Here is a 20626-nt window from a genome sequence, read left to right as displayed (position 1 = left end):
TCCAAAGGCAGCGTGTTCAATATATCCGGCAAGTTTATTGATGTAATTAAAGATAGGTTTGATTTTATACGTTGCTGTTCTTCTTGAATAAACGAACTGTAAATATTCAACACACACATCTGCTTGATCTCTCATTTATCATTTATCATCTATACTTATTCTCTCCTCTGTACACATCAACATCTGGTTTTGTTTTGCTATCACATTGAATTGTTACATTTATAGTAGTAGTTGCTGCATGTTGCCTGCTTAAAATCTTTAAAACACGTTTTAAATTTCATCTGAAACATGTAGGTATACACGTAAATTAACAAGTGTTTCACATATCTGTAGCTATAGCCTGGGCTCTAAATGTGGGCTGTGTTTGTTTGTGGTTGGTTGGTTGTGTTTCTTTTGTTATGTGTTGTGTTCGAAGGGTCAAAGGATCAAAGGGGCTGCAGAAGCACACATTTCGTTTGTAAACTTTCGCTGAACTTGAAGTGAATTAAGTTTGTCGTCGTCAAAGCGCCTTTCCTGTTTGTTTTTCTGTTTTTTTTTTTACAAAATTACACTTAAAATTGCTTGCGCTTCTCGTAACTACACATTAATTTAGTGGTTGTTGCTTAGTTCCTTGTTCTCTCTCGTTTTTTCTCTCGCCAGTGTCCTTTTTGTTGTTTACCATTTTTTGAGTTCTCGAAATACATAATACATTTAAAATATATAGAAATAATATTTGTATACATATAGGTATATATCTGCTTTCCATCTGGTCACGTATAGTAAAATATATGTATAATGTATATATATTGTATATATATAGATCTGTATGCACTATGCCTAACCACGCCTATCCATTCACTTTTCGCTTAATCCTCGGTAGTAGTTTCTGTAGTAGTAGTAGTAGTATTATTTGTATCCTGCAGCTCTTCGAGAGTTGGAATATCGTCTTGTAGTTTCAGCACTTGTAACCTTGGGTTATAGTGCCCGGCTAAATAATATGTATCATTGTTATCGTATATGGATTGATATTGCTTCGAATCGGCACCGAACTTGTCGAAATAACTGCCAAACTGCAGCACCTCGCACCGATGCGAAATTGTCTGCACATCGTTCTCATCCTCGTGAGGCGATTCGAATAGAGCACCCTAGTAAAAACATAAAAATGTTATATTAAGAACTTTGCCTCTGGGTTATGGTTTCACAATCTACCGTACCGGAAATTTCAACTTTGGACAGCCGTTCGTCTCCTCCGGGTGATAGAACCACGCCACTCGCACCACCTTGTTGCCCGTGGTGGTTTCCCACATGGACTCGATGCGCCCGATATAGGGTCGATCTGGTCTGCCCGTCGATAGAAATACTGCACTGTCCCCGACCTAAAATAGAGAAAATAAATTGATGTTTTTTGTATTCAAAACATAATTGAGTGCCCTTACCGTGATAGTCTCCTTTCCCCTTTTGATTGTTTTGTAAAATTGCTTTCTGGCGCGTCCCTTGACGCCCGCCTTGCGATAGGCGGTACCATACCAACCCCACAGCTGCCGTTCCGGCAGGAAGGCTGCTATCTTGCTGCTTCCCTTGGAGTTGTTATGCTCGACCAGATCGTCGCCCTTGGCCTGAGGGTAAAAATGGGATTATTTCAACCCTTCAATTATCGCAGCGCATTCTATTGCAATCTACTAATGAAATTTTTAAGGATTTCGTAAAGCAAATATTACTCATCCCTTTATAAGAAATAACAAATGTTAAGCTCTAAATGGCCAAATTGATTATCAGAAGGTAAATCCTAAGCAATTAAAGGACGCCTACCTCATCGGATATCTCTGACATAAGATTGGATGCCGTCTCCTCTTCCATCTCCAACTGCTCTGTCTTCACTTTCACCTCCACCTTGACACGATTTGTGGTTGGCGGTGGAGCTACGGACATCTCCGCATGCGGAGCCTCAGTCGTTCCCTGCGTTGTCGCAGAAAAGTCCGGCTGGACTACCTGTTGCTCCGGCTCCTCGCTGCCATTCTTGCGGTGATGCTTCTTGTGCTTCTTGCGCTTCTTGTGCTTGTGGTGCTTCCGAGCAGCATCCTCTGCACCGACACCCTCGGCAGATGCAGCTGGATCAGCACCACCATTTGTAGCTGTGGCCGGATTAACCCCATTTTGAGCCTTGGACATCTTCTTGAGACTCTTCTTCAAGCGCTTCTTCTCACTGCGCTGCGTGAATAGCTCCATGGTGGCGGCCAGCGAGGTGGTGTTATCGCTGCTCATCCCCAGGCTGTGATGACTATGCGAGTCCTCGCAGCCAGGCACGGTCAAGTGGTCCTGCGTGACTCCTCCGGGGCCACTCTCACCCCCGCGCAGAGCGCTTCGCTTCTGCTTGCCTACTGAGTAGAGGGGATTATCGTTGTACTCTGTTCCAAGGGGTTGGATGGGAAGGTTGGGCAGGAGCAACGAAAACAACAAAGAAGTAAATAAGGAGGCACGCGCACAAAAAACTAATGATAGGACAGAGGGTCGTGGATTAAAAACTTGTGTAGCCACGGGCTAGGCTATACATAGTTTTATACCCACAAAAGTGCGAAGTATATATACCTGCTATGGGATAATCGCTGAGCAGCAGGCGGATATTCTGCAAGCGGATCCTGCCGCTGTCGCCGTCGTCGAACTCCACACTAACAAAGTCAGGCGCTGATGTAGCCGCATGCGCTGCACTGCTGGCCGCTCCATCGTCCACTTGCTCGGAGTCAATGGCCCGACCAGGATAGAGGCATCGGTACTGCTGACTCCAGTAGGCACACAAGCGCGTACCGACTGGCACACTCTCCACGCTCTTGGGCGCCACCTCGAGGATCTAAAGGGATTTATTGAATCAGCAAAGCTGCAAGATTATAACAATGATCCCCCTCAACTCACCGTATCCTTGAGTATATCCTCGCGTGACATCACATGCGACTTGTTGCCGCGCTCGCCGTCTAATGTGATGGAGTACACATCGGGCGGGCGCAAGGGCTTCATCACTCCCGCATAGAAGAGTCCACCCATGTCGGTTAGAACACGAGTCTCATCGCGGTACAGGTGTTCGCTGGTCAGCTGCAGTTCACGGTCAATCCCGCTAACCCGCCGTTTTGCCTCCGTGGCCGCTGGCTGCTCCCCAGCGGCTCCGCTGGCGATGGCTTTCATCTTCCGTTGCTTTCGAGCCGCAGAAGCCGCCTGCTTGGTGGAGGGTGAGCCGGAGGCGCTAGTTGCAGAGGTAGTTGGGGCAACGGCAACGGCCGCGTCCAGTGCACTGGGCTCCAGGCGGACGAACGACGAGGTACTCGGTGAGTTGCTGCTGGGCAAGGGATTGGGCTCCGGTTGGGGCTGCTGCAGGGACGGCGGCGGGGGGAACGAGTGCGTCTTGTCCGGGAATCGCAGGAAAGTGGACGTCGTGAGGTTACTGCTCGAAAACTTGGGGAACTTGTAGTCGCGCAGCGGTGATGAGGTTCTGAAGGGACAGAATTGTTTAAGCTTTATGCGAATGAGTCTCAAGTGTAAGCAACTTACCCCAGGACACTGGACAGCGTAATTTGCGGCTGTGGCAGACCAGTTGATGGCGGCACCACTTGCTGGGCTGCCAGCTGTTGTTGGAGTTGGAGCTGCTGCTTGGAGCACTTCTTCTTTTTCTTGTGCTTAGAAATCTCGTCCAGCTTTCGCTTCTTCTTGCGATACTGCCGCGTAACGTCCGCCAATCGCATACGCATATTGTTGTCCATAATGCTGAAGACCTCCTGACCAAAGCGCTGCGCATAGCTGGGATCCATGGCGTGCAGAGCGCTACGCAACTCCGACTGCAGCTGCTCGTCCTGCAGGTCCACGTCCTCCTCCGCTGGAGCAGACAACTGCTGGCGGCTGCTGCTGTGCCGCCGCTTCTTCTTGCTCTTCTTGCTGCAACGCGCCGACTTGCGGCTATCGCTGCCCGAGGATTTGGAATGTTTGTGCTTCTTGCGCTTCACGGGAGTCAGCTCGGCCACGGCACCAGCCGACGTGGATGGCAACTCGATGCCCTGCATCGAGGGAAATCCGGGCGAGCTTAATGGCATCTGAAAGGAGGAGGAAGAGGAGGGGAAGACGGAACACTGCGACTGCCCAAAAGTGAAACAGGACTTGGCCTCAAAGACCGGCGGCGACAGGGCCGTCGTGCCAAGCGTCTGAGGCGTAGGAGTGGGCGTACGCGACGAGGGCGTGGTAAAGAGACTGCTGCCCTGCACCACCTCCTCCTGGATCCGTTGCTCGGCAAGGGCGCACAACAACTTAAGGCCTCCCAGAGGTTCCGGCGCGGGCGTGGGCTCCATTTCCTGCATAGGCGGCGTAGGCTCTCGGGGCATCAGTTCCACAGGCAGCTGCGGCGGCGGTGGCGGCTGCTCCACATGCTCCACCGGCTCCTGCTTGACTCGCACCAGCGGTTTGCTATTGGTACTTATGTTCGAGAGCAGCTCCAAACCGGTCAGGTCCTCGGGGGCTGCCTGCTCAGCCTGCGTGGCTTGGGACATCGTTTCTATTGGTTCCGGGGGAGTCTGCTCCGCCGACTCCTCCTGGCTGGCACTGGGTATGTCACTGGGTTCGGTCTGGGTATGGCACTCGGTCGGCTGGGTATGGCTGGCTTCACTGGGCTTGGTAAGTTCCAGCGGCTGAATAAGGGGGGGAGGTGGAAAGGCTTCCTCTGCCGGATCCTGGGCCTTTGCTGGACCCGGAAAGCTCTCGTCCTCACTGCAAACGGGCGTATCCGTCTGTATATTAACGTCCTGCATCTGCGGCAGAAGCTGAGTCGATCCCGGCACCGGAATCTCGGACAGGCGCGGTGGTGTCTGCGGCGTCAGCGGTGCATGGATCTTGTAGTTCAGCGCCGCTTCATCACAGACCGCCGGCAGAGGCATGGCTGCGGGCAGTTCCCCACCGTTGCCATGCATCGAAAGGTTGAGCAATGCCGGCGTGGGCGTAGTCATGGCAGCCGACTGGAAGAGATGGTGGGGCGTCGCTTGGCCCAGGGAAGACGGCTCCATGGTGGCCGAGGTGGGCGGCGTGGGCAGGCGCATCAGGTTGAGGGCCTGCTCTTTGTCCCGCGCCGCCTCGAGCGGCACTAGAGGTGGCAAAGCCAGGGGCATCGAGTACTCCTCCTTCATTCCCGGCGGCGGCAGGGAGAGAAGCGAAGGAATCCCGGGCTGACCAGTAGCCAAGCTAAGGAAACGGGAGCTGCTCGCACTGAGGCTGCTGCTCGAACTCAAGCTGCTGGCTGCGTTCCCGCTCGGCGTGACCCCCGGGCCAGCGGCCAGACTCAGATTGATTGTGGAATTTGTGGTGGTGGTGCTGGTCTGCTGATTGCTGTGCTGACACATCGTCGAGCTGCCTGTCGCCGTGGCCGCGGCGGCCAGGTACAGCTGCAGGGAGGCATACGATGGCGTGGTGCTCAGCGCCTGGTGACCGCCCATCGAGGGGAAGATGAAGTTGGGCAAGCTGGACAGATTGGGCGTCGGCTGCAGCGAGGCAGCTGCTGCGGCGGCGGCGGCAGCAGCGGAGTGACCGCCGGGAGCCGGCGCCTGGGGGATGTAGGCCGAGGGCCAGACAAAGGCCGCCGCAGCCGCCGCCTGTTGGAACGGATCTGTGGGCGTTAAGAGGGGAAAATTTGATATGCCTGCTGTGCATGGGCGTGGTAGCGATTCAGAGTAGTCGGAGGTTCGGGTTTTGGAGATTGGAGTTTGGAGTTGTCGAGGGAGTGGCGGAGGCGGAGGCAGAGGCAGAGGGAGAGAAGCGCAGTTTAAAAGCATGAATTAGTTTTGTTTTGGCGAATCGAGTTTCGAAATCAAATTAACCTAGGACACCTAGGAGGGTGCTGGCATGCGGAGTGCGTATGTGGAGATCGTCGCCGATCCTCGGGCTGACTTACCGAGCGCTGTTGGGCCGGCCGGCAGCAGCACCACCTGTCCGCGACTGGCCTCCCGCGAGTACTGCAGGCCCACCGTGGCGGGCGACATGGAAATCACTGATTCAATGGGTAATGCATCTACAAAACGCAACGGAAAAGAGAGAACCAAAATAGAGAGGAGGAGACAGCGTGTGACAGAGAGCTCTGATTTGTTTTTCAACTTGTTTTTCATTTGGGGATCTGGTTATTGGCATGCTCTGGAGGGGATTTGGGGGGGCCAACTCACTTGGGTACTGCCAGAAGGTCGAGGGCGCTCGGTTCACACCTGCTGCGCTGAGAGCCAGTTCCTCGGCGGTGGCCGTGCCGGTGGTCATCAGGTCGCCGTTGCCCGTGAAGTACAGATTTCCGCAACTGGTGGCACCTGAAAGGGGAATGCAAACAGAATCCTTGATTATTTGGCGCTATTTTAGGGCGAATGCAGAGCTAAATTCCTGGTAAGGACCTGCCAACCTCTCTGCTCGGCGTTCGTTTGTTTAATAAACTTTCGGGCCTGCCGTGTAACTTTAGTTGTAAGCGAGGGTGTGTATGTATACGTGAAATATTGCAGTGTCCTTGAACTATGCATTTGGTGACCGCGCGCTCCCGCCCGCCCGCTCTCAACCACCCACTCATCCAGCCAGCCATCCCGCCACCCACCTTTCACACATCACAATCGCCGAACTAACCCACCCCCGAGCCTGCGGCTGGATAATTTTACAAAAATTCGATTAAACCGAACGTGATGCTCAGTAATTGCATTACACCAGCAGCCAGAACGGCAGGAAAAAAAATAATAACCGAAGCCGTGGCAAACGGCGACTCTGCCATATGGTCGTGTGCCCAATCCAGTTCGGCGTGTCATGTTGCCAGGTCCTGTCCCATGCACGGTGCTCAGCCTCTTCTAGTTTCCCATCCCCGGGAAACCAGTCGAGCATCGCAGCTAGAGCTCGAGCATCCCTTGTGGCAGCCGTCCTCCTTGTTCCTGACTGCCCCTCCGCGTCCCTGACTACTTCTAAGCAACAGCCACCGCTAACTTGTCTGAAAAAACACCCACCCGTGCCCAGGCCATGAGTAAGCTGTCTTTGGATTCCCGCTCCGATGTTCCTCTGTGCCTCCGCCCTGCGCTGGAGCTTCAGCTTCGGTGGAGCGTGATAACGAAGCCGAAGCCCCCAATGCCCTGCTCACTGCCGAACCATGAGTAATCCGCAACTTTTGCAAACTTCACAAGGGTTTTTTTTCGAGAAATGAAAAGTACGTTTCAAGACCGCAAAAATAGCTTTGCATGGCTAACTAAAATTTATCAACGCAAAGTTTTCCACAGTTTTAAATATAAGAAAATACCAGCTTTAAGCTTCTCTGATAACTGCCTAAGTGAATGGTTATTTATAAAACAAAATTGGGGAAAGATTAGAAATGTATACTGCAAGAAAAGATACGATTTTATTAAGGCGTAGTAGTTTTGGATATAAAAAATAAAATTCCCCACACGCAACAATGAGTTTTTGTTTGTATTTTTATAACAGCATTGAAAGAGTAGTTTTATATATATCAATATAAAAACCCCCCGAAGCAACTTTGTTGTTCTATCTAGTGCTTTAGGTATTATCAGCTTATTCCTAAGAATTTCATGTATAATCGAATATGAAAATAATTTGATAAAGTAGTCAAAGTTTTTAGATATTCTTAGCCCTAACACTACTATTTATATAAATTTAGTTATGTACAACTATTATCACTCTATAAAAACATGTCCCCAAGTTTTTCAAGATCTTCTATTTTGATATTCTTAACAGGGTAACAGGGTAACATAGAAACCCACTTTGAGATTAAAGGGAAAGAACCGATTCACATCTGGTAATATTTTATTAATAATCTGACAGCCCTCGACCAAAGTTGTTGTTCCAAAGATCGTGAAATAATCAAGACACGGGTTATGGTTGATTATTGCACCATTAACAAGCTTCAAAAATAATCCCGAAAAAAAGGAATCTGACTGGGTTTACCGACAAAACACCCCCAGGAACCCAAACACATTCGTCAGAAGAGCAGTGCCAAGTCGGCCAAAGTCAGAGGCGAAGCCTCCCTTCTGCAATCGCAATGTGTTTCACTTTCGTTTTACTTCCGCTTTAGAAGTTCGTATGATTTACCACCGGTTTCCTTGGGCCCACAGGGGAGGGAAACGGGAAGAGTCGCTTTGGGTCGAATCGACTCGATTCGGTGGCTGTCACAACAACGACAGCCGCACAACAGGCGGCCATCATATGATTCCCGGCCTCTCCACTTCGACGGGGTGTTTACGGCGGAGACGACACCCTCGGCTCTCGCTCACTGAAGGAATTCCGCACAGCGTTCGCCGTTTGCCAGCAATCTTATTAGTGGCATAATTGAACGCCGTCCACGTCCTGGCCCTACAAGCATCACATAACGCTGTCCCATGGGAACGCGAGCGCTCCGTTCATTAGCGGCGCTCAAATCTGGTGCCTCAATTGAATTAGATGCCCAGAAGGTACACGGTGGGAAGGGAATGACACGATATGATGATGGCTTTGAAAAGTGCCCTTATCCAGGACCATAATATGGATAAAGTTCTAGCATTTCAATGAGATATTTAAACTCTAAACGTTATGTACATAAGGTATGGGAATTCCCAAGGTATAAGATACAACTTTCAGTATATACAATACAACAAGTAAAAAAACAGGAAAACTAAATGTAAATCGGATGTTTTGGTCCCATAGACAGATGTTCTATAGTTCTAGAAATTTCTAATCATATTAAAAGTGGATGGTTTCCAAAAAAAACCCTTTAAAATGTATTAATTTTAGAGTACTCAGAGGAGGCCGAGAATACCTCAATAACTTTTTAACTTTTTAGTTGAACAACTTTAAAGAATACCCCGTTTTACACTCCTATTGGAATTTGGTTGGCATATAACGCGGTACTCAGCGACTTTTCTCCCTGTGTAGCCTGGCACTCACCGAGGTCAGCGACGCGTATGCCGAAGCAGTTCATGTCCTTGTTGAGTGGTGGCTGCAGGGGCAGCGTCGCGGGGGTGTTTAGGGCCGGCACCAGGGCTTCCTGCGGCCGCTTCCGGGCCACGGCGATGCCAATGGGCACGGAGTTGCCTGGCGGGATAGAGATTAGCCGGCGGACTATTGACCAGCGATTGGCTGACACCTACCTGAGGACTTCTCCAGTTCCGTGACCTTTGGCGAGGGGGCCTCTATTTTGACGAGCGTGGTCAGAGTGGAGGAGGACATGGTCTTCGAGGAGGCGGTCATCGAGGCGGAGGACAGACCCTGATGGTGCACCTGCTGCTGCTGGTGCTGCTGCTGCTGTTGGTGGCAATTGTTGGAGCTGATCTCGGACACCTGGCAGGGCTCGCGCTTGATCTGCACAAATGTGTACGAGGAGTTGGTCTGCTGGTGGTGATGCTGTTGCTGCAGGGGAGCCGCCGTTCCCGCCGCGAAGCCGCCGAACTGGTCCAGCTGCAGCTGGGCAGGATGGGCGCCAGGATGCGATACTGCTGCACTGGTGGGCACCAAGAAGGTCGCCGTGGCGGTGGTGGCGCTCAGGACATCGGCGGCACTGCTGTTGGCGCCCGGATTGAAGGTGGCCATTGGGTGGCGGGTGGCACTATCTCTACCCGGATTTCTGTGTCTCTGGATGTGGTGGCTCTATCTACTCCGCTATATATCTATATATCTTACGGGCCACGACTAAAACTAAACGTCCATTATCCGCACACACACACTACACACGCACACACACACTAGCACTGGCCCACACACACACGCGCACACAGTCTACATTTTTACAGGTTTTCGCTGCCTCTTTCGGATGCAACATTGGCTACTGGGCCTGCGGCAATTCCCCGTAAACAAATGACATAATCCAAAGCGACGCGACGCCACTGGGCACTCTCGATCCTCTATATAGGTCGTCGGATCCGCAGCACCCACCGATCCAAGTGTGCTGGCCCAAAATAAAACCCTGTGCGATCCGAGATCTCTTTTTTTTGTATGTGGGGAGGCGGCGGAGGCGGAGGCGCCACTTTCCTGCTGCGTTGTTGCGTTTTTCCGCGGCTTTTTCGACTGTATTTCGCGCACTGGCTGTGGAGCTATAGGCCAACGCGCGATCTGTTGCCTTAATTGTGTTTTTCCTCTGCGAATTGGAATCAAAATCCTCTGGAGAAAAGTCCACGGGACGGACAAAAAAGAAGCAGCGAATTATGTTAAGTTAACAGCGGTCTAACAGCGACTAATCGATTTTCTTTATTTTACTGTCGATGATTCACCAGCAGGCGTTAGGCAATTCTGCAACGACTGGTTTTGATATCGGCGGATAAGTTATCGATAAAATATAGAGCGGGTATTTTAAAAATATTTCGTTTCATTCTAATTTTGTTTTTTAAAGGTTCGATTAAATTTGAATTTTCTTAAATAATGTTTTTATTAGTTTAAAATTATACAAAATTTAACATATAAAAGATAATAAACCATCATCTCTCAGATGATGCGTCAATCTTTATTAACCGTCACATAATAACAAATAACCGTCAGTAAAAAATGCACATGGAATATAGAAGTTAGCGAATGCACTAATCACCCAGCATTTTGCGGATCATGTAGTTTAGAATGCCACCGTTCTTGTAGTAGGTAATGTCCACCTCGGTGTCGAAGCGCAGGGTGGTTTCAAAGACGACGCCATCGGCCTCGACGGCGATCCTCTGGCCCGGCTTCAGTTCCCCGTCGGGCAGGGCAATGTTGTAGAGTTCCCTGCCAGTCAGATTCAGGGTTTCCGCGCTCTGTCCCGGCAGGAACTGCAACGGAATGATCCCCATGCCCACTAAATTGGAGCGGTGAATGCGCTCGTACGACTCTGCGATCACCGCTTTGATGCCCAGCAGGAATGGACCCTTGGCGGCCCAATCGCGCGAGCTTCCACTGCCGTAGTCCTTGCCCACGACCAGAAGGAGGGGCGTTCCCTCGCCGGCATACCGCTCCGCCGCATCAAAAATATCCATTTCCTCGCCACTCGGCACGTACAGGGTGTTGGGTCCCGTCTTGGAGGCCAGTTTGTTCACCAGGCGGATGTTGGCAAAGGTTCCACGGGCCATAACAGCATCGTTGCCACGTCTTGAGCCGTATGAATTGAAGTCGCGAGGCGTGAGACCCCGCTCTGACAAATACCGAGCCGCAGGACTCCTCCGGGCAATGGATCCGGCTGGTGAGATGTGATCGGTGGTCACCGAATCACCCAGCAGCAGCAGACAGCGAGCCTGCTCGATGCTCTTTATCTGGGGCAGTTCCCGGGTCATTCCATCGAAGAAAGGCGGACGTTTGATGTAAGTCGATATGCCACTCCAGGGATACAACTTACCATCGGACACCTCCAGCGTTTGCCAATCCTTGGAACCCAGCTGGATTTTGCCTGTAAATACGATTATATATAATTATAAAGCCCACAGGTCATATCCAGACAGCAATACTCACTGTAGACCTCCTGGAACATGGCGGGAATGACGTGCTTATGCTCCACCTCCTGAATTTCGCTGCGCGTAGGCCAAATATCGCGCAGATACACCTCCTTGTCGTTGGCATCCACGCCCAGCGGCTCGGTTTCGAAATCAATATCCACCCGGCCGGCGATAGCGTAAGCGATCACCAGTAGCGGACTGGCGAGGTAGTTGGCCCTCGTATTGGGGTGGATGCGACCCTCGAAGTTGCGGTTGCCCGACAGAACTCCACAGCAGACCAGTCCGTTCTTCTCGATGGTGTTCACCACGTTCTCATCGAGCGGTCCTGAGTTGCCGATGCAGGTCATGCAGCCATAGCCCACAATGTCGAAACCCAGCTGCTCAAGGTAGGGAATCACCCCCGACTCCCGGAGATAGTAGGTAACTACGCCAGAGCCAGGTGACAATGAGGTTTTGATGTAAGGAAGTATGCTTAAGCCCTTCTCCACGGCATTCTTGGCCAGAAGACCGGCTCCCAACATCACCGAGGGATTAGAGGTGTTCGTACAGGAAGTGATTGCCGCAATCACAACAGATCCATGGCCAATCCTATAAGTCTTTCCATCGTCCCACTGGAACTCGCCACTGGCAGTCAAGGCACTTGGTGGTACAGCGAATCCCTTGAAGCCCACGGGACTGGTAAGGCACGACTTGAAGTCCGCGCACATGCTGGACACCGACACGCGGTCATGTGGCCGTTTGGGTCCCGAAACCGAAGTGACCACGGTGGACAAATCCAGAGTGACGGACTGCAAGGGATAGAAACGTCTGAAGATAATGATTTCCTAAAATAAACACTAAACCACACACCTCGGTATACTGGGGATCCTGATCCTCGCGGGCATAGTCACGCAGCTGTCGAGTGGCCTTTAAGTACTGCCGGATAATGTCGATCTTCTTTTCGGAGCGATCTGTTCAACGTAGTCAATAAATATACAATATCTGTATTGCTTGGGTGAACTCACTGGTTTGGCGCATGTAACTGAGCGTGTTCTCGTCGATGGGAAAATAGCCCACAGTGGCTCCGTATTCCGGGCACATGTTGCTGATGGTGGCGCGATCTGCAATGCTCAGCTCCGCCACGCCTGGGCCGTAGAACTCCACGAACTTGCCCACGACGCCCAGCTGACGCAAGTGTTTGGTGATGGTCAGGACAAGATCGGTGGAGGTGGCCAGAGGGCCCAGTTTCCCCTCCAGCTTATATCCAATGACCTCCGGCAGCAGCATGGAGATGGACTGGCCCAACATCACGGCCTCCGCCTCGATGCCGCCCACGCCCCAGCCCAGCACTCCCAATCCATTGATCATGGTGGTGTGGGAGTCGGTTCCCACGACGCTATCCGGATACAGGATCTTGGAACCATCGCTGGAATCCTCTTTCTCGAAGACCACGCGGGCTAGGTACTCCAGGTTGACCTGGTGCACAATTCCAGAGCCGGGTGGCACAATCAGCATATTGTCAAAGGCACGGGCTCCCCACTTGAGGAAGGTGAAGCGTTCCTTGTTGCGCTGGAACTCCAACGACTCGTTCTTGGTCAATGCGTCCGAGGAGCGGACGAAGTCCACCTGAACGGAGTGGTCGATGACCAGATCGGCGGGGCAGATGGGATTGATTTTCTCAGGATTGCCGCCCAGTTGGCGGACCGCATCTCGCATAGCTGCAAAGTCTACGACGGCGGGAACGCCAGTAAAGTCCTGAAATGTAGAAATCCCTTTAGAAGGAACATGAAGTGATTCATTCTCGATCCCAACCTGCAGTATAACACGTGCTGGCTTGAAGGAGACCTCCACATCGCTGGTTTCCTGCTTCAGCGATGGCGTCCATCCCAGGATGCTCTGCACATCCTTCTCCAGCACATGGAAATTGTCGCAATTGCGCACCGCGGATTCCAGCAGAACGCGAATGGAAAAGGGCAGTGAATCTGCGCAGTGTATATAATAACAATAAAGATAACAAAAACATTGATAAAGATGACTATTTACCATATTTGTTGTCGATGGAGGGCAGATCAAAATACTTGTAGACGCTGCCGTCCTGGGTGAAAGATTCCTGGAACTGGGCAAAGGGATTGGCACCTGTAAGGAAGACTGGATTAGCTCACAGATCGCTTATTCCCAGTTAAATCTCACCGGAGCCGGACATGGTGGGCAATTGGAAAACCAGGCAAGGTGAATGAGAGAGATGAGCGCGTGAGGAACTTTTAAAAAACAAACGATATTCAAATTGAAATATTCTATTTTTGTCACCTTTTATTTAGAAACCTTTATTACTTATTTAAGAATCATTTATCATTATAAGTATATTGATTTTTCTTTATAAAACGATGCTTTACAAAGAAATACATTTTTTGCAACTTAGAAAATAACGACATCATATCTAATTTAAACTGGTTTATCGGTATCGGTATATCGATAACTGACCGTCAAAACAAGACGGTACACAAAAAAAAATATTTCATTTAAAAATTAAATAAAATAAATAGAAACTATCGTTCCACAGCATATTCTTCCATTAAATATCAGGGGTATAAGCCAACGCGTATTCTTAAAACTCATATTTTTCTGTGGTTTATTGTAATAGTTACATGTTAAGCTTATTGTAATGTCACGTATTATAATCGGTATCTGTTTCTATATAAATAATATGTATACGGTTATCATCTAGAGCTGCGTTAGTAGCAAAGCCGGAATCGTGGCGGAAGCAGTTCGGCAGCGGGGATAACAAGTCGGTTGCGGACGCCTACAGGTAGATGCGTCGCAGGTCCTTCGGCGTTGTTATCGAATTGCACTGCGGGCACAGCTTTCGAGCGCCCAAAGTCTGCAGCCAACACTGCTCGCAGTGGACGTGCCAGCAGGACACAGAGATGGCGGGATTCTTGTAGTCATCGATACAGATCAGGCACTTGTACTTGCCCTGCGCCTGCTTCTCGTACATCCGCAGCTTGGCCTTCAGCGATTCGATGACCTGCTGCTGGTTCTGGGAGGCGGAACGCGTGGACCGCGACGTGGATGGCTCCTCCCTGGCTGGTGGCGCCTCCACGCTACCAACAGTGGCAGTGGCAGTCTCTTGTTCGGCGGCTTCGCTGGAATGATTGGTCTTGGGCCCGTCGCTGGAGGAGATTAGGCGGCGCACATAGCTGGTCACATCAGCCTCGGAGACGTTTCCCTCGGTGTCCTCGTTGACCAGCGGAATCACATCGCCCTCGCCGTACTGCGTTGGCCCATAGATGTGCGTGTCATCCTCGTCCACGTTGAGATCCTCGTCCTCGTCTTCCTGCGCCTGCTGGCTGCCATTGTACTTGATTGTCTGGCCCAGCCCCAAGGCGGAGTAGCCTCCCTGAACGAGGGTGGACACGCGGATGCGCTTCTGTCCCGCCCACTCATACTCCTCGTATTCCTCGCTGTCCTCCGAGTCTTCGCTGGAATGCCGCTCCCCATTAGCCTGGCCGTTTCGGCGGCTCTGGCGCAGGCACTGATTTACATGCTCCTGAATGTTGGACTGCGGAAAGTTGTGATTGCACACGGGGCAGGTGGGTTGACTGGCTTCTGTAGCGGCTGCGGGCGGAGGGACTGCCGCTGCAGTAGGTGGAGGAGCTGCCGCTGCGGGGTTGGGAGCTACTGCTGCAGGAGGTGATGGTCCTGGAGAGGCCGGACGTTTTCTTGTGCGCTGGCGCTGACGGGCCTGCCGGTTGCGCTGCACTCGCTGGAACACACTCCACGGCTGTCTGCCGCCCGATGCAGATCCGGATCCAGGAGACGCGGATGCTGCAATAGACCCGGCAGGTTGGGCCGCCGGATCAGCGACCCTAACGGGATTGTGCAATCGCTCCATCTCCACTTGGCAGTGATCAGCCACCTGACTGCGCTTGATCTTGACGTCGCATGTGGGACAGATCACGTCGTCGTCGCCGCTGCCGGTCAAGTGCTGGGCGAAGTTCTCGCCGTTGGACACCGTGTCCGTGGCCATAGGATCCTTGGGTCCACCGCGAACTCTCTAGGATAGAAACGGGATTCTACGGATTGTTCTAGGATATTGTTTTGTTCGATAATCTGGCCAAGCCACGCGACGCCGAGTTCTTACGTTTTCGTACTGTGGCAAATGGTCACACTGCTTTTCGGGATTTTTTATTCCGTTGTAGATGGTCATTGGATTATGCCGTCTGCAATATATATCGGATAGTTTATTTAACCACTTTTTATACGTTCATGGTGTATACTTAAATTAAAGTAAATTTAAACCATATCATATAATATTAATTAATACAGAGTTTAATTAATTTAAAATCCACTGCAGTGAATATCGTTTTTTTAGAAATCGATAGTCCGCTTCTGGCAACTCTCTGCCTACATCGATAGACCCGACAATACATCGATTTTTGTTCCAGCTCTATGTGGGAAGCCAAAACATTATTTTCGTTATTTTTATTTTTTGATTATATAGAAAAGTCGGTGGTCAAGTAACATGTGAATGTGGAAAAGCGGCAGAGCTTTTCGAGCAGAGTGTAAGTGCACAGGGAGATCCGAACGGCGACAAACAATTTGGCGAAAGTGCAGAGTGTGAAAAGGCAGCGAAAAGAGAATAGAGAAAAAATATAGCAGTCAGTTTCGAGGGCGTGTGTGTGTGTGTGCGTGACATATTGTTAGAAACGGAAAAACAACAAACGTAGAAGTAGAGGAAAAACAACAATGCAGCAGCAGCAGCAACAACAATATCAGCAGCAGCCAGGCAGCCTTGCTGGCTACAACAACAAAATGAACGTCTTGCCCAATTACACGCTCAGCGGAATGAGCTCCTTTGATGCCGAATCGCTGCCAGATTACTCAGAATTTGATTCCGAATCGGTAACCCTGGACTATTACAAGGAAAGGTATATGCCTGAACTTAAACAATTTGCATTTTGTTTTGCTTCCGTTCTCCCCAAACACACACAACACATGCATACATGCGAACATACACATACAGAAGTACCCTCGCCCTTGTCATTGTTGTTGTTTTGCATTTGGCCGTTTGCCCCAATTTTGCCTGCCGTTGCCGTTACGTTCTATATAGCAATTAACCGTTATGATCCTGTTGCCATGCCACTCACCCACACACGCACACATGCCAGCACACAAAGTCCGTACTCGCTCATCTGCGAAATTGTTGTTGTTTCAATGAAGATTTCTAGCCGCTAAAAATAAAACTAAACCATCTCCGAGAAATATCTCGAGATTCCCCAGACGCTTCATATAAGTACGGATACAGGGGGCTGTTGATATAAACGTATCTGGGTTCGCGTATCTGCATCTTAAAGATATTAAAAATTGGCAAGGAAAGGTGCGCGCGTGCGATTTCGGCATGGCGAAGTTTGAATACCCTTCTTACTAAAAAAACCAAGAACTAGTCAGCTCGATAGGGTATTTTATCCTTAATTATAAAGTTCTATTGATATCTATAGATCAACTAAATCCTGTATTATAAGAAACTTTCTTTTAAAACTACAGTTTTATATTAAGTTCTTAAGAATACGCTTAGATTTAAATTGTTTACGACATCATTTCATTTTGTGAACTTTTTAGGGAACTTTAAAAACAGATTGGAACGACTTTACAAGTTAATTTTGATATATCCAGATATGAAGATTTTGAATTTTTTAGATACTGAGTTTTTATGAATGAAGCAGGACTGGCAATGAGGAAAGATACATTTTTCCAAATACCAGATACAGATTAGTGTACTTTTACCTTTAGGTATAAGGTATAACAATGGAATGCGAATGTATAACTAGCCCGTATGCATTTCCAGCATTATTGCTTAGTTGCAGTTGCCTCGCAGCATAATTTATGTGGGGCTGCACCTTGGCACCCCAGCTGCCGTCTTTTGTCGTTTGGGCTTCCCCCTCCGCAGACTCAAATAGTCCGCCGCGCTTCTGTCAGTCACAATAGAGCGATTTTAATTTCAACAATCCAAGCTCATTCAACTGTGGCAACGCATTGTTCTGCAATTGCGACAGTTAATCCATGACATACATGAATATCGTAGATTTGATGCCTGCAGTTGTGGTAAAAATATACATTTATAATTATTGAACATACATCCAACCATGTTACAACCGCTTTTGAATGATATAGATATGTGTTCAGACAATTCTTATTTGCATAACTGGCTTTAAAGTATACAAATTAAAGAACTCTGGCTTTGATGTGCATTTCCTTATCCGTTGTGTATTCTCATTTGTAACAATTCAAAAGTTTTATGGACAGAATGGTTTGGAAGCAGTAACTGTTGTAAGTTGTAGGGTAGTAGCCGCAGATAGATGTTGATGTATGCCCGTAAACCCCCATTGTCTTTGTCGATGTTGTTGCTCGAGTTGTTTTTGCATGTTGCTGCTGCTTTCTTAACTGCCTTGATGAAAACACAGATGTTGTACGAACGTTGTGCGCCCGTCGCTCTAATCGAATGTCACCAATTTCTCTATTTCCTGCCCCGCTAACAAACGATCCATCCCACTTTTGTAATACAGATGTTGAACGGGCTGCTTCCGCCAGCAATTTGAAATTCGAAACGCATTGGAAAAACCTCAGCGCGCAAACCAAAAGCAATAAAACGCCAATTGAAGCATTTATATTAGATTGTTAAAGCCAACCGGCGTAGCATTTACTCGCCTGCCCCGAAAATCAAAACTAATAAAACCCTTCCAACATCACATTAAGCAAACTAACCAAGAAACGCATTGAAACGCATTCCAATTAGTAGCTGCGGGCAGCACTTTGCCTGCAAATAGTCGATAAGGTGAGTTTGGCTGGCCTGTGGAGCTAGTAAATACATTCCGCCCCCCACAATTAATAACCATTATCACGTATGCAGTGTTCTACGTCCACCAGCGGAGAAAATGGCGCCTACTACCACGATTGAGACCATCACAATCACGAGGCCACTGAAGGTATGCAGTCGACTTACAGTTTCGGATTGTTTAACTCTTCTCTGCCCCCACAGGTGATTGCATTTATCTGCGGCGTCATCGTGGTGGCCTTGATGATCATGGCCCTGGCATCCACAGACTGGCTGATGGCCTCTGACTGGCGGCAAGGCCTCTTTGTGCACTGCATCGAGGACGATTCGGTGGCGCCGCTGCCTTTCAACATCCAGGATCCGCCAGGTTGCTACTGGACCCGCGATGTGGGTATGTATACATCGTTATATAAGATCGTACTGAACCATATATTTCTCTAATGCATCAAACTTTCGAATTTCCAAAGGCTACATCAAGGCCACAGCCGCGCTCTGCATCATCACGCTGGTAACGGACGTTATTGCCACAGTACTGACTGGTCTGGGCCTGAAGACGCAGAACCATAATCTTAAATATAAGTTCTATCGTATAGCGGTATTGGTGATGCTCGTATCCTGTAAGAAACTTAACTCAAACTTATGACATCAGAGCTCTAAATATGATTTTATGTTGCAGTGCTAGCCGTGCTGTCCGCTTTGATCGTGTACCCAGTGTGCTTTGCCGGCGAACTAACCATGGGTATGATGTAGAACCTTCTTTGAGAGAAACTTTTTCGTATACTTATGAAATTTTTTGCATTTCAGCCAATCGGCGAGTCTGGGAATTCGGCTGGGCCTATGGCGTCGGCTGGGGCGCGGCCATTTTCCTTTTCGGAGCCGTTGTCCTGCTACTCTGCGACAAGGAGTCGGAGGAGATCTACTATAAGGAGAGGAAAATCGTACATGAAAACCAAATGCGCGCCTAGGCAAGGCCGCACGACCTGCCTGACGTCGTTCTGTAGACTAAGTATATAGCAACCAACCAACAAGAACAACACACACAGACACATAGATTTCGATTTAAATCAGACTCAAGAACAGAAGCAATTTGCAGCTAAACGTATGTGTTATAGTTATAATTGTGTATATCATGACCATTTCAAACCAAAAATCCGTAGCCATCAGGCACCCCACCCACCATCTCATAGTACTCGGCATTTGTTTAGATGAGGTTTCCCCAATGAGTTTATTCTTTGTGTTCGTTTCGAAAGGTAATCGTAGACAAGCCACAAACACACGACCCACATCTATCATGTAGTCAGTCACACATGTATGTACGTCTAGGAATTCTGAAAGCTAATCGCCTTAACCAAACCCCCGTATATACAATTGCATGCCCAATGAGTTCCACAACGTTTGTATCGACTTCTAGAGCTTGCTTTTCCGTAGAAAACTGAGAGCAGGTGGCAGTTGAAATTAGACCTCTTACAATATTGTACTCATACTCAGCTACATATACATAGCAATGTACTCCCCATGTATCTCAAAGCTAATCGTGAGCAGAATCCAAATTAGAAGTTTTATATGTACGTAATCGAAAGACTAGGTAACCACGACATTATTAATCCACAATGTCATCGTCATTGTCAACGTTTCACGCCGATTACGCTTTCAAAAACTGTTTTGTTTGTGCTCTACAGATCCGTTTCGAATATTATAAATTATGTGTTTGTCCCAGTGTATTGTGCGACCAACACCCATTGTACTCGAATACTGTGTTGCTCTCTTACCTTTTGTAAAATAGTTTAACCCAGCTGTCCAGTACCCAACTCGTACTTGAATGTCTGTTCAGTTATTGTTTAAGCCGTCTCTTAAGTGTATTTGATCTTTTGTAACCACCTATTCTTTAATAATTTATTTATATTTGTGTTCTTACCACACTCGAAACATATCACAAGCAATTGACAACAATAAAACGTTTATGACACTTTTTGTTAACACTTTAAGACTTTATTTTCTTTTAACTCCCATCTGGGTAGATTTATTTGTTTACTTTATTTATAAGTTTCTTGGTAAGGAAAATCAGCATAAGGTATGAGTAAGGCATCCTGTTCTATATTTCAATTATATCTCAGTTAATCACTCGAAATTCGTCCATTAAATCTCGCAATCAGTCATCTTGTCGCCTGTTTTGGATTATGTTTTGTTTGTCACTAATTTGAACGCAAACATTTTGATTAGAAGCCGAAGTTAAGTGAAGCAAATGCAACCAAAATTGAATGCGACCTAAATTACAACAATACAAAGGGAATATATATGCTTGAACATCCATATATCCATATATATGAAGACATTGAACAAATCGTAGGCAGGAACGTGCGGTGAAAAAAAGACGAAACGAAAACAATTATAGCGAGTATAAGGACAACAATTATACCAAACCAAT

The 20626-nt window shown here is 48.6% G+C and overlaps 4 protein-coding genes across 10 annotated transcripts; 1 reads left to right on the top strand and 3 right to left on the bottom strand.

Annotated features, from left to right (window-relative positions):
* Positions 1–15: 15 nt before the first annotated feature.
* Positions 16–10160, bottom strand: LOC108031692 (protein winged eye). 6 transcript variants are annotated; one of them, XM_017105341.3, is made up of 11 exons: positions 9093–10160; positions 8890–9036; positions 6159–6293; positions 5894–6010; positions 3517–5644; positions 2887–3457; positions 2566–2824; positions 1789–2384; positions 1416–1595; positions 1194–1355; positions 16–1124 (listed from the first exon to the last, which is right to left on the bottom strand). In XM_017105341.3, the coding sequence occupies exons 1-11, from the start codon at positions 9529–9531 to the stop codon at positions 846–848; spliced, it is 5013 nt and encodes a 1670-aa protein (XP_016960830.1). In that variant the 5' UTR covers positions 9532–10160; the 3' UTR covers positions 16–845. The 6 variants fall into 6 exon arrangements, with proteins under 6 accessions (XP_016960830.1, XP_016960834.1, XP_016960831.1 ...); XM_017105345.3 differs by having other exon boundaries at positions 1789–2357; XM_017105342.3 differs by having other exon boundaries at positions 3517–5641.
* Positions 10161–10395: 235 nt separating this feature from the next.
* LOC108031975 (cytoplasmic aconitate hydratase) lies at positions 10396–13616 on the bottom strand. Its single transcript, XM_017105769.1, has 7 exons — positions 13560–13616; positions 13413–13505; positions 13182–13351; positions 12395–13124; positions 12240–12340; positions 11407–12178; positions 10396–11344 (listed from the first exon to the last, which is right to left on the bottom strand). The coding sequence occupies exons 1-7, from the start codon at positions 13570–13572 to the stop codon at positions 10512–10514; spliced, it is 2712 nt and encodes a 903-aa protein (XP_016961258.1). The 5' UTR covers positions 13573–13616; the 3' UTR covers positions 10396–10511.
* Positions 13617–13969: 353 nt separating this feature from the next.
* On the bottom strand, positions 13970–15602 carry LOC108031079 (E3 ubiquitin-protein ligase Rnf220). Its single transcript, XM_017104285.3, has one exon. The coding sequence runs from the start codon at positions 15394–15396 to the stop codon at positions 14170–14172; it is 1227 nt and encodes a 408-aa protein (XP_016959774.1). The 5' UTR covers positions 15397–15602; the 3' UTR covers positions 13970–14169.
* Positions 15603–15797: 195 nt separating this feature from the next.
* LOC108031850 (transmembrane protein 47) lies at positions 15798–20186 on the top strand. 2 transcript variants are annotated; one of them, XM_017105604.3, is made up of 7 exons: positions 15799–15931; positions 17933–18201; positions 18277–18352; positions 18406–18592; positions 18669–18818; positions 18878–18940; positions 19006–20186. In XM_017105604.3, exons 3-7 carry the CDS (start codon positions 18302–18304, stop codon positions 19164–19166), a joined length of 612 nt encoding a protein of 203 aa, XP_016961093.1. In that variant the 5' UTR covers positions 15799–15931; positions 17933–18201; positions 18277–18301; the 3' UTR covers positions 19167–20186. The 2 variants fall into 2 exon arrangements, with proteins under 2 accessions (XP_016961092.1, XP_016961093.1); XM_017105603.3 differs by lacking the exon at positions 17933–18201 and having other exon boundaries at positions 15798–16297.
* The last annotated feature ends 440 nt before the right edge of the window (positions 20187–20626 follow it).

Source organism: Drosophila biarmipes, chromosome 3R, assembly GCF_025231255.1.
Source record: "Drosophila biarmipes strain raj3 chromosome 3R, RU_DBia_V1.1, whole genome shotgun sequence".
Classification (NCBI taxonomy): Eukaryota; Metazoa; Arthropoda; class Insecta; order Diptera; family Drosophilidae; genus Drosophila; species Drosophila biarmipes.
This window is presented reverse-complemented; position numbering and strand designations above follow the sequence as displayed.